At 47.8% G+C, this 26,203-nt stretch overlaps 1 protein-coding gene across 1 annotated transcript in view; it reads right to left on the bottom strand.

The window, feature by feature from the left end:
* Nucleotides 1-13,007: 13,007 nt before the first annotated feature.
* EPHA1 (EPH receptor A1) overlaps nt 13,008-26,203 on the bottom strand; it is a 64,429-nt gene continuing 51,233 nt past the window's right edge. Inside the window, exons 8-18 of the mRNA XM_084621159.1 lie at nt 24,116-24,275; nt 22,292-22,388; nt 20,196-20,251; nt 19,755-19,880; nt 19,448-19,633; nt 18,906-18,967; nt 17,921-18,130; nt 17,149-17,298; nt 16,011-16,204; nt 15,527-15,682; nt 13,008-14,068 (exon numbers count right to left, since the gene is read on the bottom strand). Coding sequence (XP_084477285.1) covers nt 13,990-14,068; nt 15,527-15,682; nt 16,011-16,204; nt 17,149-17,298; nt 17,921-18,130; nt 18,906-18,967; nt 19,448-19,633; nt 19,755-19,880; nt 20,196-20,251; nt 22,292-22,388; nt 24,116-24,275 — 1,476 coding nt within the window. The 3' untranslated portion in view covers nt 13,008-13,989. The remainder of the gene's footprint in view (nt 14,069-15,526; nt 15,683-16,010; nt 16,205-17,148; nt 17,299-17,920; nt 18,131-18,905; nt 18,968-19,447; nt 19,634-19,754; nt 19,881-20,195; nt 20,252-22,291; nt 22,389-24,115; nt 24,276-26,203) is intronic.

Below are 26,203 nucleotides of genomic sequence, written 5' to 3' on the forward strand. Positions count from 1 at the left end.
TGTGGATCTAGCCCCACATGACACAGATCTTCAATTCCCCACTCAACTACTGCCTAATCCTCTAGGCACCTAAACTTCCTCTACTAAAGTTCCTTAGGTGCCAAGTTTCTGCCAGTGAGCATGTTCACAGCATCCTCAGTTGAGGTGCCTAGGTACTTATCTCACACTTAAGTATCAGTGGGATCCTCAGGTGGGGAAACACCTACTTGATCTTGCCTGTGGGGCCTGATCCATTCAGAGTTCTCCAAGCATGCCAAACCTCACATAAAATGGCAGGAGTGGAGAGTAGGTGGGGTGCCCACTGGTTAGAGCTCTCAGCTGGGATGTGGGAGACCCAGGTTCAGTTCCTTTCTGCCTGATGTGGAGAATGGATTTGAATTTGGGTGTGTCATCTCTCTCTCCTCCCCCCTCCCCCCGCACGCAAAAGAATGCCCTAACCACTGGTCTATGGAGTCCTTCTCTCTCAGAACAGCTCAAACAAGGGAATGAGAAGCATGTATGATGGGATAATATGATTTTGGCAATTAATTGATCTTTAAATATTCATGGTAAATAGGCCCGATGGGGTGGGATCTGAGTTACCCAGGAAAGAATTATCTGTAGTATCTGGCTGGAGAATCTTGCCAATATGCTCAGGGTTCAGCTGATCGCCATATTTGGGGTCAGGAAGGAATTTTCCTCCATGGCAGATTGGAAGAGGTCCTGGAGGTTTTTTGCCTTCCTCTGTAGCATGGGGAACGGGTCACTTGCTGGAGGATTCTCTGCTCCTTGAAGTCTTTAAACCATGATTTGAGGACTTCAATAGCTCAGACAGGTGAGAGGCTTATCGCAGGAGTGTGTGGGATTCTGTGGCCTGCACTGTGCAGGAGGTCAGAGTAGATGATCATAATGGTCCCTTCTGACCTTAATATCTATGCCCCAGAATACTCCATAGACCAGTGTCTAGGGCACTTGCAGGGGAATGGGGGTGGGGTGGGGACTCAAAGTTCCAGTTTCTTCACATGAAGCAGAGAGGGCAATTGAGCCTGGGTGAGTGCTCTAACCCCTGGGGCAAAAATTATAAAGGGGGAGGAACAGTGCCACCATCTCCCTGCTTGTCTATTTTTTTAAAAAAAAACAAAAAACACACTCCTTGCCTGGCTTGGGTGCCTAGCCCCGGAAGAGGGGTTCGTGGCTGTGAATCCTGAGCAGAGATAGGCACCTAACCTCCTGTTAGCTTTGTCTAGTGTCTCTGTGGCACTCACAGGAGTGAAAAGCAGGAAGAACTTTAGACACTACAGCGTGTAGCTGGGACTCTGCTACACATGGTGTAGCAGTATAGAATGAGGAGGGACCAGTTTCTCATAGAACCACATTTTGTCTCCCTCTCACTTGCAACGTTTCATGTGTTTAACCAGTTCAGTATGTAGGTTGCCTTACCTTTACAATTGGAAACGCATACCATGAGTATGATGATTAAATTTTTGAGGCTTCAAAGTCAAACTATTAATTCAATTTTCTATTTTAGAGACAGGCAACAGTTGCCTCTCTCCAAAGATCACTTGCAAACTGAGACGTGACTGACCACTGAGACATCCCACTAGCAGCTTAGTGGTCACATGAATGCTTGATGCTTCTAGCAAGCAAGTGGTTGCGTATCTCATTCATAGGCCTTTCTAGCCTGAATAAGGATCAGGTGGCAATAATACTTGTTGCTTTACACACAAGTTCTTACATTCATTCCATCACTTCACAACCAACTACTGCTAGCGACACCTCGGGGAGTTAGATGTATAAATGCTCTCTATTTGACTGTCACTGTTGTCAGAAAACCCAGTAGCTCTTAGAGCTTGTCTACACTACCAAGTTTTGTTGACAAAACTTATGTTGATGCCCAAAAGTCAACAAAACAAAAAATTGCCAGTGTTCACACTTGCTCCCTCTGTCGACAGATCACGTCCACACTGGGGACACCATCAACAGGGTGAGCAAAGCACCATGTGTTTGTATCCTACAGTGCAGTGTTGTGGGAAGGAAGAACTGATCGCTGTGCATCTTGGGATTCTCTGAGTTCTCCTACGGCCCCCTTAGCTACCGAGAGCAGCATCACGAGTAGCTCTGTGAACTCTCTGTTATTGAGGAATGGCAAAGCAGCACGGCAGTCTGCCTGCTGCTGTGTTCCTAGTGCCAGGCAGAACAGGAGCATGCCAATGATTTGCTCTTTGTTCCCCAAAGGGAGCAGCACACACATACTTCCAGGAGCTTTGAAAGGGGCAGGGCGCATGCCTGCAGGGCAGCAGAGATCAAAACACTGAGCAGAGCAATCAGGGCAGTCATTGTGGGACACTGGCAGAAGCCAGTTTTGTTGACAAAACAATCAGCAGTGTCTACACTGGCTTTGTCAACAATAAAGGGAGGGGAGAAGACAAAAAGTCTCATAGGGATGGAAGTTTTTAGTCGCCAAAACTGGGCCTGGGTGTTTTTCGTGATGAAAGTCCCATTGTAGTGTGTACCACTCTTGCTGTTTTGTCACCAAAAGGCAATTTTTGGTGACAAAACTTGCCAGTGTAGACAAGCCCTTATTTTGCCTGCATGTATGTGTAATCTTTTCTGCCTGATACTTATTTACAGCTGAATTAATGCTTCTAGAGCAGTGATAGGTGCTCTTGATTTTTGGTGCTGAAGGCTTCTATATACGTAGATAGGTTAAGGCGATGCTGAGCTTTCAATTGCATTGAAGTTGGAAAAGCATGTCCCATTGTGCATATGACCTCTCAACTCAGACAGCAAGCAATAGGACTAACATTATGGGATTATAACAGAAGGTACTTGTAAAATGCATATGTAATGCATACACACCCCACCTGGTTTGTGTGCTGAGCACTGTAGGGTATGTATGCATTTTACAAGTACCTTCTGTTATAATTCTATAATGTTAGTCCTATTGCTTGCTGTCTGAGTTGAGAGATCATATGCACAATGGGACATACTTTTCCAACTTCAATGCAATTGAAAGCTCAGCATCGCCTTAACCTATCTACGTATATAGAATGTAACCTATTGCTTGTAATAAACTCATTGTTCCTGGTGGCAGGAAACAAGGGTGAGAGAGTTAAAAGCAACACTGCCAACTTGAAACTCATGTTTCCCTCTGAATGCTTCATTTCTATTCTAAATAACCCGCAAGATCAGTAGAATAGATGCACTCCATGCATCTAATGAAGTGGGTTCTAGCCCACGAAAGCTTATGCCCAGATAAATTTGTTAGTCTCTAAGGTGCCACAAGGACTCCTTGTTGTTTTTGCTGATACAGACTAACATGGCTATCACTCTGAAACCTAGAATAGAAGTGAAAGAGATTAGAGAACTATTCTCCTTGTTTGTTTACAATGTGTATTTGATAACATTGTCTAGCCATTTTTCCTGTTTTGTTGAAAGTTGGTTGCCCTTCCTGTATGATCCACTAGCATGATATCACTCAAATATTGCTCTGGGGAAGCTTCAGCCTATTCCCCAGGTTCTGCACAAGGGTATTTTACTTGTAACAGGTACAGCAAAGGGGTAGCTGGTAAATATATTGGGGAGGGTGTGTGTGTGTGTAAGGGACAGGAGAGGTAGATTCCAAGTTGCTCTTGAACTGACCTAAAAGTTCCTTCCACACCTAAGCTGGGTACCAGAAAACCATCACTGCCTGAATGTTTTGAAATTTGTCACCTTAAATTTAACTTTCAGGTTTACAGGGTCTTGCTGGGATAGATATACTGGCAAAGCAATTGTCATGTAGACAAGACCTTAGTTCCAGTGGCTGAGGTCTTAAAGGACAAAGAATCTGCATCTGTGTGTATGTGGCTATTGCTTGTCACATATACATCCCATGATCATAAAATTTGCCATAGAACCATAGGGTTAGAAGGGACCGCAAGGGTAATCTAATCTAGTCCCCTGCCAAGATGCAGGATTTATTGTGTCTAGACCATCCAAGACAGATGGCTCTCCAGCCTCCTTTTGAAAACCTCCAGTGAAGAAGCTTTCACAACCTCCCTAAGCAGTCTGTTCCATTGTCCTACTGGTCTTAAAGTTAAGAAGTTTTTCCTGAGATTTAATCTAAATCTGCTATGCTATCGTTGACCCCATTGCCTCTTGTCCTGACTCTGTGGCAAAAGAGAACAACTTTTTCCATCTTTTTTTATGGCAGCCTTTCAAGTATTTGAAGACGGCTGTCCTGTCTCCCCACCCCCACCTTAATCTCCTCTTTTACAAACTAAACATACCCAGGTTTCAGAGTAACAGCCGTGTTAGTCTGTATTCACAAAAAGAAAAGGAGTACTTGTGGCACCTTAGAGACTAACCAATTTATTTGAGCAAGAGCTTTCGTGAGCTACAGCTCACTTCATCGGATGCATACTGTGGAAAGTGTAGAAGATCTTTTTATACACACAAAGCATGAAAAAATACCTCCCCCCACCCCACTCTCCTGCTGATAATAGCTTATCTAAAGTGACCACTCTCCTTACAATGTGTATGATAATCAAGGTGGGCCATTTCCAGCACAAATCCAGGGTTTAACAAGAACATCTGGGGGGGGGGGGGTAGGAAAAAACAAGGGGAAATAGGTTACCTTGCATAATGACTTAGGTTTGAATAGAGACTGGGAGTGGCTAAGTTAATTGTATCAAATTTGCAAATGAATTCCAATTCAACAGTTTCTTGCTGGAGTCTGGATTTGAAGTTTTTTTGTTGTAATATCACAACTTTCTTGTCTGTAATCGCGTGACCAGAGAGATTGAAGTGTTCTCCGACTGGTTGATGAATGTTATAATTCTTGACATCTGATTTGTGTCCATTTATTCTTTTACGTAGAGACTGTCCAGTTTGACCAATGTACATGGCAGAGGGGCATTGCTGGCACATGATGGCATATATCACATTGGTGGATGTGTAGGTGAACGAGCCTCTGATAGTGTGGCCGATGTTATTAGGCCCTGTGATGGTGTCCCCTGAATAGATATGTGGGCACAGTTGGCAACGGGCTTTGTTGCAAGGATAGGTTCCTGGGTTAGTGGTTCTGTTGTGTGATATGTGGTTGCTGGTGAGTATTTGCTTCAGGTTGGGGGGCTGTCTGTAGGCAAGGACATCCATAGCGGCCAGGATGGTGTTATCAGGAAGATCACCGATGGATTGTAGTTTCCTCAGGAAGTCAGTGGTGTCTCGAAGGTAGCTGGGAGTGCTGGTAGCGTAGGGCCTGAGGAGGGAGTCTACATAGCCAGACAATCCTGCTGTCAGGGTGCCAATGCCTGAGATGATGGGGCGCCCAGGATTTCCAGGTTTATGTATCTTGGGTAGTAGATAGAATATCCCAGGTCGGGGTTCCAGGGGTGTGTCTGTGCGGATTTGATCTTGTGCTTTTTCAGGGAGTTTCTCTATATCATATATCTATATCTACATACAGACATATATATACATATACATGATATATATATACACACATACATATATACATATAGATATATCTATATCTACATCATAATCAAAAAGGCTGACAAAGGAGGTGCTGTTGTCATCATGAATAGGTCAGAATATGAACAAGAGGCTGCTCGGCAGGTCTCCAACACCACTTTCTACAAGCCATTACCCTCTGATCCCACTGAGAGTTACCAAAAGAAACTACAGCATTTGCTCAAGAAACTCCCTGAAAAAGCACAAGATCAAATCCGCACAGACACACCCCTGGAACCCCGACCTGGGATATTCTATCTACTTCCCAAGATCCATAAACCTGGAAATCCTGGGCGCCCCATCATCTCAGGCATTGGCACCCTGACAGCAGGATTGTCTGGCTATGTAGACTCCCTCCTCAGGCCCTACGCTACCAGCACTCCCAGCTACCTTCGAGACACCACTGACTTCCTGAGGAAACTACAATCCATCGGTGATCTTCCTGATAACACCATCCTGGCCACTATGGATGTAGAAGCCCTCTACACCAACATTCCACACAAAGATGGACTACAAGCCGTCAAGAACACTATCCCCGATAATGTCACGGCTAACCTGGTGGCTGAACTTTGTGACTTTGTCCTTAACTATTTTACATTTGGGGACAATGTATACCTTCAGATCAGCGGCACTGCTATGGGTACCCGCATGGCCCCACAGTATGCCAACATTTTTATGGCTGACTTAGAACAATGCTTCCTCAGCTCTCGTCCCCTAATGCCCCTACTCTACTTGCGCTATATTGATCATAGGCAGTGATCATAGGCATCTTCATCATCTGGACTCATGGAAAAGAAGCCCTTGAGGAATTCCACCATGATTTCAACAATTTCCATCCCACCATCAACCTCAGCCTGGTCCAGTCCACACAAGAGATCCACTTCCTGGACACTACAGTGCTAATAAACGATGGTCACATAAACACCACCCTATACCGGAAACCTACTGACTGCTATTCCTACCTACATGCCTCCAGCTTTCACCCTGACCATACCACACGATCCATCGTCTACAGCCAAGCTCTGCGATACAACCGCATTTGCTCCAACCCCTCAGACAGAGACAAACACCTACAAGATCTCTATCAAGCATTCTTACAACTACAATACCCACCTGCGGAAGTGAAGAAACAGATTGATAGAGCCAGAAGAGTTCCCAGAAGTCTCCTACTACAGGACAGGCCTAACAAAGAAAATAACAGAACGCCACTAGCCATCACCTTCAGCCCCCAACTAAAACCCCTCCAACGCATTATTAAGGATCTACAACCTATCCTGAACGATGACCCAACACTCTCACAAACCTTGGGAGACAGGCCAGTCCTTGCCTACAGACAGCCCCCCAACCTGAAGCAAATACTCACCAACAACCACATACCACACAACAGAACCACTAACCCAGGAACCTATCCTTGCAACAAAGCCCGTTGCCAACAGTGCCCACATATCTATTCAGGGGACACCATCACAGGGCCTAATAACATCGGCCACACTATCAGAGGCTCGTTCACCTGCACATCCACCAATGTGATATTATGCCATCATGTGCCAGCAATGCCCCTCTGCCATGTACATTGGTCAAACTGGACAGTCTCTATGTAAAAGAATAAATGGACACAAATCAGATGTCAAGAATTATAACATTCATAAACCAGTCGGAGAACACTTCAATCTCACTGGTCACGTGATTACAGACATGAAAGTTGTGATATTACAACAAAATAACTTCAAATCCAGACTCCAGCAAGAAACTGTTGAATTGGAATTCATTTGCAAATTTGATACAATTAACTTAGGTTACCTTGCATAATGACTTAGCCACTCCCAGTCTCTATTGAAGCCTATTTCCCCTTGTTTTTTTCCTACACGCTCCCCCCCCCCCCCCCGACGTTCTTGTTAAACCCTGGATTTGTGCTGGAAATGGCCCACCTTGATTATCATACACATTGTAAGGAGAGTGATCACTTTAGATAAGCTATTAGCAGCAGGAGAGTGGGGTGGGAGGAGGTATTTTTTCATGCTTTGTGTGTATATAAAAAGATCTTCTACACTTTCCACAGTATGCATCCGATGAAGTGAGCTGTAGCTCATGAAAGTTTATGCTCAAATAAATTGGTTAGTCTCTAAGGTGCCACAAGTACTCCTTTTCTTTAAGCATACCCAGTTCCTTCAGCCTTTGCTCATATGGCTTGCATTCCTTCCCTTTAATCATCTTTGTTGCTTGCGTCTGGATCGTTTCCAGGTTCTCTGTTTCTATGTATTGGTGACCAAGATTGGACACACTACTCCAGCTGAGGCCTAACCAGTGCCAAGTAGAGTGGTACTATCATCTCCCGTGACTTGCATGCTATGCCTCTGTTAACGCAACCTAAAATTGCATGTGTTTGCGTTTTTTTTTTTTAACAGCATCGCATTGCTGACTCATGTTGAGGTTGTGATCCACCACAACTCGCAGATCCTTCTCAGCAGTGCTGCAGCCAAGACAGTTTTTTTCCCCATTCTGTATTTGTGCCTTTGGTTTTTCTACTCCAAGTTTAGCACCTTACATTTGTCTTTGTTGAATTTTATTTTGTTGTCTATAGCCCAATCCTCCAATTTATCAAGATCCCTCTGAATTTTCGCTCCAAGGTATCAGCAAACCCCTGCCCTCTCGCAGCTTTGTCTCATCTATAGACTTGATCAGTATGCTCTCTATACCTACCTCCAGGTCATTAATAAAGATCCCTGTGGAACTCCACTTGAGACCTCCCTCCAATCTGACATCATTCCATTAATAGTTACTCTTTGCAGTTGTTTAACCATTTTTGTATCCACTTAATGGTAGTTCCACCAATCCTGCATTTCTCCAGTGTAGTTATCAGAATGTTATGTGGGACTGTCAAAAGCCTTGCTGAAGTCCAGGTATAATACGTCCATCATGTAGCAGTTGTGTGTGCAGTAGACAAAAGCCTTTCTGCAATACACCGGTGGGGGTGGGGTCAAAATTTGCAATAGGAAATCTAATTCTGGATTTCTTGTGTGCATTTAAACCAGCAATATGCCTTGTTGATTGTCTACTACATGCTTCCTGTAGTAGGAAGATGCTGAAGTGCTTGTGTTTGCATATAGAGACTTGCCCAGCGACCTAATAGCTGAATGTGGTTGTTGCTAGGGTGACCACACACAAGTGTGAAAAATCGGGATGGGCGTGGGGGGTAATAGGTGTCTATATAAGACAGCCCCAAATATCAGGACTGTTCCTATAAAATTGGGACATCTGGTCACCCTAGTGGTTGCATACCTGAAACTCTACACAACAGGACAAGAAGTGAAGCATAATATTCCATTCTGTTGAAATGGCATGGGAGAGTGATTGGGAGTATAGAAAATGTGGGCTGCTGGCCTGAAATATGCAATTTTGCAGATGGAAAACTGGATCTTTTCCGGAAAACCAGTCTCACTGATTGGCGTGGGGCAGCGAGCACTAAGTACAAGCTAGACAAGATGGATACTGCATCTAGTACCGCAGTGGTCACCAACCGGTTGATCACAATTGACTGGTCGATCCTAGAAGATGTCCCAATTGATTGCGATCTCTGGTAGTGGAGCTTGGCTGCCGCTAAGGCAGACTCCCTACCTTGGCCCCACACTGCTCCCGAAAGCAGCCAGCGCGGCTCAGCTTGGGGGGAAGGGGTCTCCCTTTGCATGCTGCTCCTGCCTGCAAGCATTGCCCCTGCAGCTTGCATTATCAGGGAGAGCTGTAGGGGCGGTGCTTGCAGAGAGGGCAGCATGCAGAACCACATGCCCCCCTTCGCAGGGGTATGTTGGCTCCTTCCTGGAGTGGTGTGGGGCCATGGTAGGCAGGGAGCCTACCTTAGCCTCCTTGCACCTGCCACCGACCGGGAGCTGCTGGAGGTAAGTGCTGCCTGGTGGGAGGCTGCACCCTATACCCCCCCTCCTGCACCCCAAACCCCAGCCCTGAGCCCCCTCCTGGAGCCAGCACCCTGTACCCCCTCCTACATCCCAATCCCCTGCCCCAGGCTCAGCCCAGAGTCCCCTCCCACACTGCGAATGCCTCAGCACCAGCCCGGTGAAAGTGAGGGTGGGGGAGAGCGAGCAGGGCAGGGCTTTGGGAAAGGGGCAAAAAAGTTGGTTGAAAAGTGATCTTGGGTGTAAAACAGAGACCCCTGTACTACTGACTGCGAGTGTCCTTCCACGGGGAGTTGCTGCTTGGTTGTGCCTCCTATTTTTATTCTGAGGGTATTTTCATGCTGCTGCTGTGCTTCTGCCTAGCTTGCCTGGCATTCTGGGGATGTGTCGTCATTCATGTCTGAGTAAAACACAAATACTCCAGTGACAGATAATGCATTTGTTTTTTCTTAGCACACTAATTCATTGCCAATTGTAGCCAACAGGGATACAAGTCCTAGAAGTGTCTTTGCTTGCTATCGAAGCAAGCGTGTTCAACAGGAAACTGATGAGTAGCCCCTCAAGTTGAATCAGCGGAAGGATCTTGTGCTGAGAGAACTTGGACTGGTGTGCCTTTTTGGAAAGGTGGTGTGGAACTGGAGCCTGCTGATTCCTCCTGTTCCCACCACATTGGAACATACTCCTAGCCAACTAAACCTGTGTGAAATGGGGGTGTCCAGACTGATGCAGGGGTATTTTGAGAACTGATTGGTCTTTTGAAGTTAAGGGTTTTTAAAAATCTATGCTTCGGCTTTGTTTGAGGTGTGTGGTTTGTTTGTTTTTTTTTGTCAGAGCACAAGCAGTTGAGGGTTTTCTGGGATCAGGGATCGGGAGAAGGTAACTTTGGCAATGTGTGATTTTGTTTTTAAACAAAATCAGCTGTAACACCTCCATAGTTTAGAGTAGGAATTCAAAAACTGGCCTGTCATGTGTTGAGAGAAGTTGTCTTTTGTTGTACCTGTGACTTCCAAGTATTTGCCACGTTATCTATGCCTCTAAACATCTCAGTGTTTGCCCAAGCTCAGTGCAGCTTACTCTACAGATGTTCCTTGATTTTGAAGAATGTTCCAAGTGCATAGGTTCTCAGTACCCCTTTGTTTAGGGGAAGATGCACCAGGCTTGAAGTCAGCGGAACAGGGCCTCACGTATAGCCTTTTCTACTGCCTGGTGTTAATGTTTCTGTATACTTCATAACCCTTGTGGCTAAACAAGGCTGCATGTCCCTACCCAAGGGGCAGACAAATATTCTTCATTCTTTACAGCTGGAGGCAACTGAGAAATTGCACAAGCTTATGATCACATTACATACTTTCTTTCTCTTTCCCTCCCTATTCCATTATAAAGGATCTATATTGGCTGAAGAAGGGTTGCTTGTGGGATGCCTACCACACTGGAAGATGTGTAGACAATTAGGGAGGACGTTGCATGAAAAAAGATGACTTTGTGTTTAAGCCCCTGGATTGGAAACTAGGCAGTTTTTCTGTGTCTGACATAGACTTCAAGCTGCTATTGGGCAAATCACTTAAACCAGAGTCTTTGCAAGATTGCTAATTGTATGCTTCTCATTTTCTGGAGGCCCACCATGAAACACTTATGACCTGACTTCTGCAATTGTGAGAATGCTCTCAACTAAAGTTGGAGACAGTGGGTGCTGAAGATGGTCGTTGTAACAAAGGGGACTTAAAATAGTGGTCATACACAACTTTGGCTTTAATGTCTCTGTGCCTGTGTTAGTTCTTCAGCTATCTTATCTCCATCTCCCAGGGATGTTGGGAAGTTGCATTCAGTTGTGTGGGAGGCTCTCTGACATTGTCAAAGAAGCCCAAGAGAAATGAATATTTGTTCCTGCAGTCAATAAAATAAATATTGGATAGCTGCCTCAGTGACCTGAGCACCGTTGTTCTTTTTTCCCAGCCCTGGCTGGGATGATTTAACTGGGAATTGGTCCTGCTTTGAGCAGGGGGTTGGACTAGATGACCTTCTGGGGTCCCTTCCAACCCTGATATTCTATGATTCTTGTGCACTGAATGAGGGAAGGGTCCTAGGGAAAGATAGTATGTGATCATGTATATGTTGTACCCCAATATATACAGGGTTACAGCATAAGGTAGGATGATAGTAGGGAATGTGTTACTGAACGTGGGGATTGTGAATAAATGTGGCTATTGCTGTGCAAATAAATTATTTAGCCCTGTGTTTACTCTGCCACTTTTGGTGTTGAGTAGAAACCAGGCTGCATCAAGTTTCTGAATCTACAGCAAGTAGGTTATCTCATCAGCCTCCTATGTTCCAGTTTATTAAGACAAATGTTTAGTTTTAGGTCAATAAGGTCAAACTGCCCCACTTGAAATCCAGCTAGACTTAACACTGCTGCTTAAAAATTGATGAAAGCTTTAACCATGGCTGTTCCAGATGGAGGACTGCACCATCTTATTGCCTATCATTCTGCATGGACTAGAAAGGCAAAAGTCTAGCTTGAGTTCCCAACATCTCTTCCTGTAGCATACAGCACTTGGGGAGGCACCCTACCCACCTATGAAGCCAGCCCCCTTATGGGGTGAGCACTGCTGAGCTGAGTCCCACAAGTCAAAATTAAGGAAATTCTACATCTCCTGCAAATCCTGTCTTTTGCTTTATTTTAAAGGATTCCAGCTCTCTTCATCTCTTTTGTTCTTCTCTCCATGGCCCATGTGCCACTAGCACCCAGTGACAGCCCTCTGCTCTTGGCAAGGACATGAGGAAATCAGATTTCCTGCAGCACTAATAATGAGTGGGGGCCTTACATAAGCTAATCAACAGCATGTGGTATATGATCATGCAGTTCAGATAACTTTTTTTTTTTGTGACCAGCTGCAGAACTAATCCGAGGGAGGGGGAAAGAATGTCTTCTAAATAGAGAGCCAGGAGTAATGGTGTCTGGAAAGGGGTCCAGGCCTGGGGCTCCTGTTCAGCAGCCTGCATTGTATTTCACTACTGTAATTAAAATGCTACCTTATGCTTCAGTGGCGGGGGTAGGAGTTTTCTTGGGAAAGATTTGACATTCTGGTGTCTGACTCCCTTGAACTGGGGGAGGTTGGGAAAGCAAGCCTTGTAAGTTGAAGAGAAATCTCCATTCTCTGATGCTGGCTGGCCATAGAGTAGGGTCTCTCCTGCAGTGTGGCTGCAGAGCTGACAGGAGTGTCATTTCTGCAGCAGCAGCTGGGAGTGCCTACACTGGCTTCACTTGAGTGCTTGCATGGCTGACAGCTGTGCCACTGCAGCAGGGCTGTGGTCTGTCAGATCTTACAATGCCAGGGCAGCCAGTTTGGGCTGGAGCTGGGAGATCCCCAGGGACAACACAAGTGATACAGTATTAATAGATACAGCAGTAAATCCTGCCCCACTGGGGTGAGGGACTCCTGGGGTTGAGTGCCTGTTGGGGAACAGGGGAAGGTATAAGCCAGCTCAGGTTTGAGCAGTGCGGCACGAGAGAGCCTATGCCTAGCACAGCTGGCCCTTACAGATCTCGCCCTGCCTCTGGACACTACTGAAGGAAAGCTCCCTATAGTGCCCACATACTAGTCAAGGAAAGCCACAGAGCCCCTGCCTCTGCCATTAGTTTATTTACAAAAAAGTTACAGCCCACAGTGCCTTCCCCTGAGCACCAAGACTTTAAAAATCCATATTTATTCCACACAGGAACAATTCCCCCCTTGCAGCAAAAGCAGCCCATCCCCACATTTGGAACAGGCTGCAGAGGAGAACAGGAGAAGGGGAAGTACAGGCTACACATGGTGGGGTGTGAATATCCCTGCTTCAGCATTAACCCTGGTTTTGTCTCATGGAAGAAACTACAGGAAGCACATGAGCAAGAGCAGGGTACCCCATTTCCTTCTTTTTCAGGCTCTCCTCTCCCTCACAGGGAGGATGGTGCAGTGTATAATAGGGGAAGGTGTATATAGTTATTTAGCATTATTGGCAGATAAACTCACTGCAATGAGAGCTAAGAACAATCCTTACCCTGATCTCTGCAGATGATTGTACCTGCTTCCACCATAACAATGAAATGGGGAAGGCAGATGCCCTGTTGCTGCAATAAGGAACATGCTCCAAAGGTGGTAGCAGGAAAAGCAGGGATGGGGCTTTCTTCTGTCCAAGCCCCCATATAGGTTCCCTAGAGATTTCAGTTCTTGTCTCTCAACAGATCTTAACAGGGTCGTCACTCCATGTGTCTTTGCATCCCTAAAGATTTCCTCCTCTGTATCACTCAGGCCCCAATCTGTGCTGCAGGGGCTATTTCAGTGCTGCACAGAATATTGTACAGAGAATGTCAAGTGCTGGAGCTGAGAACGCTGTCCTGGCTCTGGTGTATGTACAGCACCCTGCAGCCTCGGTGCAGACACACTCATGGATGGAGTAAAGGAGCAGGCAGAGCAGAGCAGGCAGGTTTTGCAAGAGAGTTCTTTTTGTCCTGTTAGTTGCTTTGATCACCTCAGTCTCTCGTCTTGGAAACAACTGCTATGGGAATGGCTCCAAGTGACACCCAGTAGGCTTGGGAACGTTGGCAGCTTGAGGGCCTGAGGCCCGGTCACTCCTTGAAGCCCTGGATGCTACAGAGAATCCTCTTCTGGTGGCCTGGAAGTGACACCCCCATCTTTTTCAAGTCCCTTAAAGAGATTGGGGGAGGGAGAAGAGAAAGATCGGTTGACTCAATGCTCTTGCTCCTTGTTGACAGGGGAATGGAGTGGCACAGGGCTACCATTCATTCTGTGGAAATGTGGAAATCAAACTCTAGGATCAGTTCCTAGGTCCAGGCACTTCTCCCTGCCTTTATCTTAGAGCCTACTGCCCCCCAGTGCCCTCCCCTGTAGTCAATGGATGTTGAGAGCCTACAGCAGGGCTGCATGTCACTACTGCCATCAGACTCAGCAACTTACTCTTCCTGCCGGCATGGGGATGTGGGACGTGAAGGGAGAAAGATGGACACCCATGACACTGGACCTAAATGTCACTGTTGTAACTATCACACATGATACACCAGTTGTCTTCCCCCCCGCAGAATAAACCAGCATCTTCCTACATCCCACTCCTATGGCTCCTGCCCTTCCTCTAGGCAGATGCTTCCTTAAATTATGTACTTACCATACTCCCCTGGTGCTATGCCCCTCCCATTTCCTGATATCTCCTTACAAGCATGAGGGCTATGCCACCCACGCAGCCTGCTCTGACTCCTTCCTATTGAGCATCAACCGCATGGGCTCTCTGCTGTCCAGGTGGCATGGATGAGCAGCACCTGGTTCAGGCTCCCCATGGACAGAGCAGAGAAGACTGTCAGTTGGCAGAGCCTGCAGAGGAATCTGTCCTCAAAGGTAGGGGAAGTCCTGTTAGACTCAGCTCTGCTCCTTGATGTACTTTCCCCTCTGGGTCTGAGCAGCAGACAGCCCCCTTTCCTGGCAATGGAGTCCCAGGCAGAGCTTTAGCATCTCCAGACAAGACATGCTGTACCTGCAGCAGACTGTGCCTGCCACTGAGAAACTAAAGCTGGTAGAGCACAGAGTGGCTGGCCAGCTGACTGAGAGAGACCATGGATAACATGTCCCTACAGAGCCTCACATTCTGCCTTCCCTGCCTAGCCAGTTCAGAGTCTGATGCAAGCCCCTGCTCCTCCTTTCCAAAGTCCTACATGGCTGGGAACAGGCCTGCTCAGGAGACTGCCTCTCAGTGCTCAAGAAGAGCAGCTGCCTGTGGCTGATGGCTGTCCACAATACGTCTGGGAGGACACAGCAGAACCAGAACCAGAACTCCAGGAGGGCAGAGCAGAAAAGACTCAGCTGGCAGAGCCTATGAGGAGGTGGAGGGCTACAGCTATGGAACAAGCTCCAGGGGATTAGGATGAGTTGGTTTTATCACCTTCCGGGAAAGGGGAAAGCTTCCCCTCTTTGTGACTCCAGAGAGCTGGAAGGGGATGCTATGATCCCCATGGGTAATCTGTGTACTCATTTCTGGAGGTGTGCTCAGATACCACAGGGATGGCTGCATAAGTTTAGTGTGGGTCTCACCCCATGCCCTGCTGGCTCTAAGAGGAGCCAGGTCTACCCAGGAGGACCACAGTGGCTTCTGCTTACTCAGTAGTGAGCTCCAGGATGGATTCCATGGTGTCCAAGCCAGCGGTGCGGAAGTTGATGATATACCGCTTCATGCGGATGGATTCCAGCCATTCTGGGATTGACCTATAAGGGATCCCGTCAGACCCACTGCAGCTGGGGAGCCGCAGCGTCACCCTGGGGACAAAAAGTCATTATCAAGGCAACTACCTTGAACTGAATGCCAGCACCATAAAACTGAAACTTATCTAAAGAGCAAGAGTATCCTCTGCTGGGGCCAGGCAGGTTTGTCTGCTCCCTACACTCCCTGAGCCTTAACTCAGCAACAGTGTCCTGTGCTGGCACCAAAGAGACAGTACTTCCATGTCCTGCACACACAGCCTGGAGGCTCCTCTCCCCTGTGTTGTCAGTGCCCCATCTTCTGGGGAGAGCACCGATGCTGGAGCCAGGAACCAACTGCATTCTCTCCCAGTTCTGCGAAACCTCCCACCCCAGCACCACCTACCTGGGGTCGAAGTCTGCAACAGATCGGAGTAAATGGGGGCTGGAGATGAAATGTTCTAGCTGGCCCTGGATCTCCTGGAAGCGGGGCCGTCGCATGCGATCGTGCGACCAGCAGCCTTTCATGAGCTCATAGAGGATGGATGGGCAGTCCACAGGGGGGGGGAGTCGGTACCCATCCTCTATGCTCTTCATCACCTACACCCAGAAGGGCAGAGAGACTTGTGAACAAATTCTACTCATGGCAGAGACACCACAGAGATTATCAAAGAGGAGCCAGAATGCCTCCCTAGGGAAAGCCATGCGATGGTCACAGAGTTTTGTGGAGCCCTGTGCGATGAAAAGCAGATGGGGTCACTTCATAAACATGTATGGGGGAAGGTTACTGGGCAGCCTAGTGAGGGATCAGGATGCTTGGAGGTGCCAGGGAGCACATTGATAGGTACAATGGGGTTTAAATTGACACTTGTCACTGGGCTCCCATCTCCATACACACATGTTCATCTTTCCAGATGTGAGATATGGGGGTCTATAGTCCTGTCCCAGGATTAGTGGGGAAAGGGTTAACAATCTCTGAGGAAGAATTCAGCGGGATAATCTTGCTGAGGCAGAGAGTGGAGAATAGGGATGATAAGGTAAAATAATTATCCAGAATACTACAAAAGGGTAGTCTGGGTGGGAGGAGACTGAGAGGGGTTTTCAGAGGTGAAGGGAGGAAAAGAGCTTTTCTCTGTACTTATGGTGGCCTTGGCCAGAGTAAGCCATCCTTTATCTTTATATGGGATTATAGCTGAAGAAGCCCTTGCATAACCAACTCTGCTGGGAACAGCCTGCCACGTGGTGTGGGGGAAATATAAGTGTGACACCTCAGAGGGCTGGGTCTTTTTTCCTCGCTCCACTAACATGAATGAGGTTAGGGTAACAAGAATTTATTCCCCTGTCATACGGCAGAGGTTAGCATACACTGGTGGCAGTGGCTACTCTTAGAGGGGCAGGGGTGTCACGAGCAGGGATTGCAGACAGTGGGTTCCCCAAAGCAGGTGGTCCTGTGTGCCTTCTCCATTCCATTCAGCTTAGGCCCAGCCCTGCCTGCTCAGCACATGACCTCCACGCCAACACCACAGCCTCTCCCTCCCTGTTACCTCCTGATTGGTCATGTCTCCGTAGGGCTTGTCCCCAAAGGACAGCACCTCCCACATGACAATGCCGTAACTCCAGACATCACTGGCTGAGGTGAAGATCCGATGGGCAATGGCCTCGGGTGCTGTCCAGCGGATGGGGATCTTCCCGCCCTGCAGGAAGGGGTCAGAGCACAGCTAGCGGTTACCATCTGGTCATATTTCAGCACTGTTCACCCCAGAGGATCCCAAAGTGCATTACAAAACACATATAACAATGTGCTTGCTTCATCCACCAGTGACATGCAGCCATTGCTGGGCTAAATAAGACAACTTTTTAACAGTGAGTGACAGTTTTGGGGAAAAAATGAAGGAGACTCCTCTATCCAACTGAATCCATAAGGGGAATGCTAGGGAGGTGTCACAGAACCATCCAAGTTGGAATTTGGTCAGGACGCCATGGTTAATTCCGAAAGTTTATACAAAGTGACATAGGTTCTTAACTGACTGCAAATGGTCAGGACTTTGGTTTTACGCCTCACCTAAATGACAGCCACTCCAGCACAGTGCTTACCAGCACCACTCTGAGGTTCATACTGACTCCAGAGGGAAGAGCACCACCTTCTGAGTCACCCACACCCCTCCTTGGAGGTTTCCCATCCAAATCTTCACCTGGCCTGGTCTCCCTTAGCATGAGATCCAGAAGGCTCTCTACCCACAATGTACAATAATTCCATTTAGAAGTTATAAGACCCTGAGGGGCCCCCAGCCTTCACACAGGTTGCTGCCATGTCACCTTAGTTTCGTATGTCCCCTCCACATCATTTTCCAATATCCGGGACAGGCCGAAGTCAGACACCTTGCACTGTAGGCTGTGAGTTACCAAGATGTTGCGGGCAGCCAGGTCCCGGTGCACGTAGTTGCGGTCTGAGAGGTAGGTCATGCCTGAGGCAATGCCCTGCAGCATAATTACCAGCTGTACAGAGCTGAACTTCTCCTCGTTCTCCTGCAGGGCAAGGGGGAAGATGTGGCAGTTCAATGATGAGACAGAACACAGCTTTATGCAAGCAAGCAGGCTGGTCAGCTGAGATGGGCTGTTCTGCCCCCCGCCTTCCACCTTCTCCTTTTATTATATTTCTCCCCCCTAAGCATTACACACTGCTACCGCAAAAAGATACACAAAGGAATGTATGACGTTGATTAATATACTTATTTACCATCTTTTATCTACTACAATCCTGGTTCTCAGACCTTGAGCCCAGGCTAAGAAAGCTTCCCACAGCCACTGTCCCAACAATCAAGTTCTCATGGTTCATATCTAGCCCTTGTCCTTGGATAGAGCAATGTGTGCATTGCTTCTACAAAACAGTCAGGGTGTGCCCTGCCTGCTTCCAGGTGGAATAACTAAACATGAACCCTTCAGGAAGAAACAGGTCCCATCAGGTCACTGGAGTCTGCAGATTCTTGGCTAGCGGGCTTACCAGTTCGCAAGGGGACTAGCAAACATCACAGGTGAGAGGATCAGAAGGGAGGAAGGAGAGCCCTCTGGAATCATATACAGGGATCTGCAGTTCATTCCCCAGCAGGGAAAGCCCTTGGACAATAAACAGTCTGAATGGGATCCAGCCTCAGCTGCTGCAACTGCGGGAGCAATTCCCAGCAAACAGAGCTCTCTGTGAGTGGAAGTGGCCAAGTTGGCCTAGTTTTCCTGCCCCTCAGCACAGGCAATGGCTGGCAAATGCCAACAGCATACAAACACATTACAAACTCCTGTCCCTCACCCGGAGGAACGTGTCCAGGGCACCATTCTCCATATACTCAGTGATGATCATCATTGGCTTCCCTGGGGCAAGAGGAAAAAACAGCATCACCCACACTGCACCCCTGTCTGCTACAGGACCCACCGTGAGCCACCTGGCTCCCTTACTCACAAAGCAGCATGACTCCTCACCTCCTCTTCACCCTGCAGTGCCCTTCACCCCACACCCCCAACTTGGAGCCCAGCCCCAGCCAGCTCCCTGCCTTCCCCCCTCACACCTCCAGAGATGAATTCATACCTTTCCTCTCCTCATGCCCACAGGAGACACATCCCTATTCCTCACTCCCCCACCATCCCTACTGGGGGCTCTCATGATGGTGTCCCCCAACTCTCACAGAGCTACATCCCTCTCTCTGCCACAGGCTAACATGATGGTAGTCTTCCTCTCCCCCCTGCACAGGCTAGTGGGCAGCACTCCCTCCTCCTCTGGCTCTCACAGGAATATTGCCGTTCTATCCCCACCCTGGACTCACACAGCACTGCCCATCCCACATGGGATCTTACGCTTGGTGACAACCCCCTCCAGGCGCACGATGTTGTGGTGATTGAACTGGCCCATGATTGTTGCCTCACGCAGAAAATTCCACCACTGAGAGTCCGAATACGTTGACTTCAGGGTTTTGATGGCAACCACAATACGCTCCTTCCCTGGCAGGCGTAGGGTGCCGCGATAGACCTCCCCGAACTCCCCTGCGGCACCACCAGAGACAGGAGGTTACTGGGGAATGCAGGAATAGGGGCAGCAGGCAAGGGGAGGTCTGAGGGGGAAACCCAGGAATGAGGGCATGGAGCCAGCCCCAACGAGACTCACCCTCCCCGATAACATTCTCCATGGTGACATAGGCCACATCTAGTTCCTTGGTGAACTCCAAGACCCCCCTGCTCGGGTCCTCATAGGGCTGTAGATCCACATAGGGCTTCAACCAGACCTTCTCCTCTATGGCAAAGGGAAACAGAGAGAAATAAACACCCTATCACCAAGATTCCTGGGACTTTCTTGAGAGCCAGGATGCTCTGGTTTCCCAAGCAGAGCACTGGGCGAATCAGCTGGCAATTGTATGTGGAAAACCAGAGCCATTAAGGGAAGAAACAAACTAATGTAGAAAGTGCTGACAGCCAAGGAAGCCCATCCAGAGCCAGGGCCCTCCAGTCTCTCTCATTAAGAATGTCTGACCCACCCCAGACCTCCTCCTGAACCCGCTGCCCTCTCTCCCAGCAGAGCTCCCCTCCCCTTCCTGGCTTTGGATTTCACCTCGGTCGAAGGCTGAGATGTCATAGTCTGGCCGTGCTTGGTGACAACGGGCTTTCCTGGAAGACATAGATAGACAGTCATCATTAAACCTGAACAATTAGCAGAGCAACAGGACACTAAGGCAAAGGCAAAGGCAAGAACAGACGTCTCGGAATCCTTTCCCCAGCTGGTCAGGATCAGGGCTCCATGCACTCTGCAGCAGTGTGGATTCAAGTGCTGCACCCACTTCCTGTGTTCTGATGACGAAGGTGCAAAATACCGGAGCAGCTTCATTTACGCTTAAAACTGAGGTTTTAACTCACTACGCATGGGAATGAACAATACCATTGCACAGGGCCCAGGGAAGTTACTTAGAGATTAAAATCCATTAATTTACATTGTCCCCACACTTCTAGTTTTCAGTGTGCCACAGGTCCTTCTACTGACAACATATAATGGCATCATAGAGAAGCTGGAGAATTTAGTAGCTGAGCTAGCCTGGGGACAGCTGTGGGAGGTGGCATATGGGAGATTGAGATCATGGATATGAACATGAGCTGGATGTTTCTGCTGAAGTGATCAGTACTGAAATAAGTTACCCGTGCTATGTAAATTATTGCATAACAACAACAAACTGTCACAGCTAACACTCTCTTAATAGAAACAGAGCAGTTCACACCTCTGAGTTATTGTTCAGGCTGTCTGCAGACCCAGTCGCAGCACCACTTACATTTGGTTCACATTCTCAAGATTTTCTTTGCAACCAGGAGAGGCAGACCCATAATTAATAGGGGGTGGAGTTTGCTGTAATTTCTGCAGCTGCAGAATACATAGGCCCTTGTGAAAATGCACAAGACTGCCGGCCTCAAACCGCTGCTCTTCTAGTTCAGACTATGAACTTTACAATCTTTAGTGGCTAAAATGTCACAGACTTAATCAGCTCCTGCTTCCTTCCTCCTGAAAGAGCTCCCCTTCACATCCAAACATGAGCAGACAACATCAGCTTTCTATGGTAGGGGGTGGGCAGGGCCAGGGTTAGAATTTGGAGTCCACCATCCCAAACCTGTTCTGTCCCCCTGCAATGCATGAAATGGCACCCTGACAAAGATAATGCCATCACAGTGCCAGATCATAAAGGGGCAGTGTCCAAGCAGGGCCAGTGCAACCACTAGGCAAACTAGGCGGCCACCTAGGGCGCCAACTGGTTGGGGGTGGCTAAAAGCACGCTCTGGAGAGGTGGTGGAGTGGAGGTGAGCTGGGGTAGGGGGGCGCGGGGAGGGCTGCCTGCAGCTAGTAACGCGGGGGGAGGGGCTCGGCGCACAGGAGAACCACTCCCAACCCCAGCTCACCTCTGCTCCGCCTCCTCCCCTGAGCATGCCACCCCGCTCTGCTTCTCTCCCTCCCAGGCTTGCAGCACCAAACAGCTGATTGGCACCACAAGCCTGGGAGGTGAGAGAAGCGGAATGGTGGCGGCGTGCTCGGGGAGGAGGCGGAGCAGAGGTGAGCTGGGGTGGGGAGCTGCCGCACAGACTCCCTGGGCCGAGGGGGGTGGGCCGGGGAACTGCCGCATGGCTCCCCGGGCCAAGGGGAGGGAGGGGGGTAGGGAGCTGCTGCATGGTTCCCCAGGCCGAGGGGAGGTAGGGAGAGGTGCGGGGAGCTGCCGCACGGCTTCCGGGGTGGGTGGGTGCACGGTGGAAGTTTCGCCTAGGGTGTGAAACATCCTTGCATTGGCCCTGTGTCCAAGAGGAAATAGGATAGTGGGGAAAGCCACTACTCCTTTCTCAGTTGTCAGCAGTGAGTGCCAACCCCACAGACCTATCATGCAAACCTCATGCCAGCCCTGCAAGTCACCTTCTACAGCATGAGCACATTGTCAATGCAAATGGGTAAGTCCCTCAGTACACCGTCAAACCACAACTGTCTCCTTCCAGCTGGCCATGGCCTCCCATCCTTCCTTCCATCTCTAACCAGTCACCCCCAACTTCTATCCGTTCTGCTCCCCAATGAACAGCCAAGCCTCACCATCACACTGCCCGGCTCCTCTCTCCACAGCTCGTCCCTCACCATACCACCCAGCCCACCCCCCCCCTTTTAACCCAAGAAGGGGCTGAGTTTACCTTTGTGTGAAGACGAAGATTCCCACAACCAGCCCAATAAACAGTAGGATTCCAAAGACAATGGAGACAAGCACCCCGCCAGATGGAGCCCCGGTGTCTGCGGGATAGAATGACAGTCACATGCTTTCCCCACACAAATGCAAAAGACCAGCACTCCCCTCCCCAGGTTGTGGTGACTGGGAATGTAACAGCCAGCCGGTCTAGCAGATGGTGCTGAACGAGCCATGGCCATCTGCCCTCCCTAGTGCTGGGCAATAGCATAGAACTACAAGTGGCTAGAAATACCAGTTGTGTCATTTCAGGGAACATGGGGATGGGAGCAGGGAAGGAATAGCGCTGACACATCCTGAGGTGTGGCCATCAGCCAGACTGGACTCCCAGTGTATAATTATTACCCATGTACATAGTGCATAGCCACATGGCACTTTGAGTGTAAAAGCCAGCAGGTTTGGGCCAAATACCATTATTATTGTTATTTCACATGTTGGATGAATAAAATTCACCTTCAAATGGATCTCTGGATGAATCCCAGCTAAGATCCTGATATTCAGCTCCAACTGAATTATTTTTCCAAATACTTTCAGATACCAAATATTTCCACTCCCTCCTTCTCAGCTGTTCGTACCTACCCACTTTGTATTAGACCCTTCGTTCTGCTCAGGAATGAAGTCAGGGAGCCTGGCACACAGGAGGCTTGAGTCTCCAAAGGAGTCTAGCTTGCCTTCTTCCCCACTCATGCAATCTGTCCTGAAAAATGGACATTTTCCTCCACCTTCTGCACACATTCATCAAACTCTGAGCTTGGTCCTGAGGCCAATTAGTTCATTGGCAGTTGCTGGATACTGAGCACTTTTGAAAATCCAGCAGATGACTAATTATGGATTTGGGAGCCTAACTGCAGGCTCCTGTTTTTAAAATATTGGTCCTAGTTTCTGTCTTGCAACGGGGTTTGTGTCCGGTTTGTTTGGATAAAGCAGATTCTCTTCTCCATTCAGATTCTTGAGGCAGAGCAATTCTAGTCCACAACAGCCCATGCATGTTTATCACAAGAGCTACGTGACTAGGAGAGCTGGGTGAATTATATTAACTGAATCACTTACCTGACACAACTTCTCAACTCTATTATTTGATTTTTTTTTATTATTGTTTTTTACCCAGTTCTAATAACACCACTATTCTTTAGAAAATTTAACTAGTGAGACATTTGGGGAAACACCCAGGAGAAAGAAAAACAGGAAATTCCTAGACAAAGAAGGACTAAGGGAGAATGAAGGATGAGACAATATTTCACTTACAACCAATGCTAGCTAGACCACTAATTCAAAAGCCAAATAAAAAGCGTTAGAGCTAGTGGCAGCAGTGTGACATTAAGGAAGAGAAAGTTTCGGCTGAATGTCAGGACACTATGTTGAGATCTGTGAGTCTGTGGAATTGTCTCCAAAAGGGATTGAGAGGGAGACCCCCCATATAGGATGTAGGGAACAATCCTGCACTGACCTGGGGCTGGGGGTGAGAGGCCTGTGAGAGACAGGGTGCCTCCCCTATCACGTGGTGTCTGCAGCACTAATCGCTACACTCTGTGCTCTCAGGGAGACCTCCCTTCCTTCACCTACCTTGTTCCAGCTTGTAGCTGAGTTCACAACCAGAATCATGCTCAGGGGCCAGGTAAAATGCGGCGGGACTTGGCCCCAGATAACAAGAATCCCAAAAGTACTATTCGTCTGTTCTTTTCTTCCACAACTCTATGTGTTGGGGGAAGAACCTAGGGCATAAGTGGGAAGCCCCTGCAACCCACCAATCAGATAGAGGGAAGCTGTGCCTCACCTGGCGGGAGGGTGCGAAACTCCTGTTCCTGGGAGAAGGGGCCAGGGCCTAGGGGCGTGATGGAGCGCACACGGAGCAGGTAGGCTGTGTCCGGCTGCAGGTCCCTCAGAGTGACATTGGGTTCATGGAATTGCTTCACCGTGTAGTGTGCATCCTCTCCCTGTGGGGGCCAGACAACAGATAACAGCTAACACACACATGGAAACAGAGAACATAAGAACGGCCATAATGGGTCAGACCAAAGGTCCATCTAGCCCAGTATCCTGTCTTCCGAGAGTGGCCAATGCCAGGTGCCCCAGAGGGAATGAACAGAACAGGTAATCATCAAGTGATCCACCCCCTGTCGCCCATTCCCAGCTTCTGGCAAACACAGCCATTGATGGACCATGAACTTATCTAATTCTTTTTTGAACCCTGTTATAGTCTTGGCTTTCACAACATCCTCTGGCAAGGAGTTCCACAGGTTGACTGTGCATTGTGTGAAGAAATACTTCCTTTTGTTTGTTTTAAACCTGCTGCTTATTAATTCCATTTGGTGACCCCTAGTTCTTGTGTTATGAGAAGGAGTAAATAACACTATCTTATGTACTTTCTCCACACCAGTCATGATTTTATAGACCTCAATCATATCCTCTCTTAGTCATCTCTTTTCCAAGCTGAAAAGTCCCAGTCTTATTAATCTCTCCTCATATGGCAGCTGTTCCATACCCCTAATCATTTTTGTTGCCCTTTTCTGAACCTTTTTCAATTCCAATATATCTTTTTTGACTTGGGGTGACCATATCTACATGCAGTATTCAGGATGTGGGCATACCATGGATTTATAAAGAGGCAATATGATATTTTCTGTCTTATTATCTATCCCTTTCTTAATGATTCCCAACATTCTGTTCGCTTTTTTGACTGCTGCTGCACATTGAGTGTATGTTTTTAGAGAACTATCCACAATGACTCCACAATCTCTTTCTTGAGTGGTAACAGCCAATTTAGACCCCATTACTGTATATGTATAGTTGGGATTATGTTTTCCAATGTGCATTACTTTGCATTTATCAACATTGAATTTCATCTGCCATTTTGTTGTCCAGTCACCCAGTTTTGAGAGATCCTTCTATAACTCTTTGCAGTCTGCCTTTGACTTAACTATCTTGAGCAATTTTGTATAATCTGCAAATTTTGCCACCTCACTGTTTATCTCTTTTTCCAGATCATTTATTAATATGTTGAATAGGACTGGGCCCCATACAGACCCCTGGGGGACACCACTATTTACCTCTCTCCATTCTGAAAACTGACCATTTATTCCTCCCTTTGTTTCCTATCTTTTAACCAGTTACCAATCCATGAGAGGACCTTCCCTCTTATCCCATGACAGCTTACTTTGCTTAAGAGCCTTTGGTGAGGGACCCTATCATAGGCTTTCTGAAAATCTAAGTACACTATATCCACTGGATCTCCCTTGACCATATGCTTGGTGAACCCCTCAAAGAACTCAAGTGGATTGGTGAGGCATTATTTCCCTTTACAAAAACCATGTTGACTCTTCCCCAACAAATTATGTTCATCTGTATATCTGACAGTTTTGTTCTTTACTATAGTTTCAACCAGTTTGCCCAGCACTGAAGTCAGGCTTACCGACCTGTAATTGCTGGGATCACCTCTGGAGCCCTTTTTAAAAACTGGCATCACATTAGCTATCCTCCAATCATTTGGTACAGAAGCTGATTTAAATGAAAGGTTACAGACTACAGTTAGTAGTTCTGCAATTTCACATTTGAGTTCCTTCAGAACTCTTGAGTGAATACCATCTGGTCCTGGTGACTTATTACTGTTTAGTTTATCAATTTGTTCCAAAACTTCCTCTAATGACACCTCAATCAGGGACAATTCCCCAGATTTGTCACCTAAAAAGAATGGCTCAGGTTTGGGAATCTCCCTCACATCCTCAGCCGTGAAGACCGATGCAAAGAATTCATTTAGTTTCTCCGCAATGGCCTTATTGTCCTTGAGTGCTCCTTTAGCATCTCGATCATCCAGTGGCGCCATTGTTTGTTTAGCAGGCTTCCTGCTTCTGATGTACTTAAACAT

The sequence above is a fragment of the Lepidochelys olivacea genome (genome assembly GCF_965140295.1).
Source record: "Lepidochelys olivacea isolate rLepOli2 genome assembly, chromosome: 1".
Classification (NCBI taxonomy): Eukaryota; Metazoa; Chordata; order Testudines; family Cheloniidae; genus Lepidochelys; species Lepidochelys olivacea.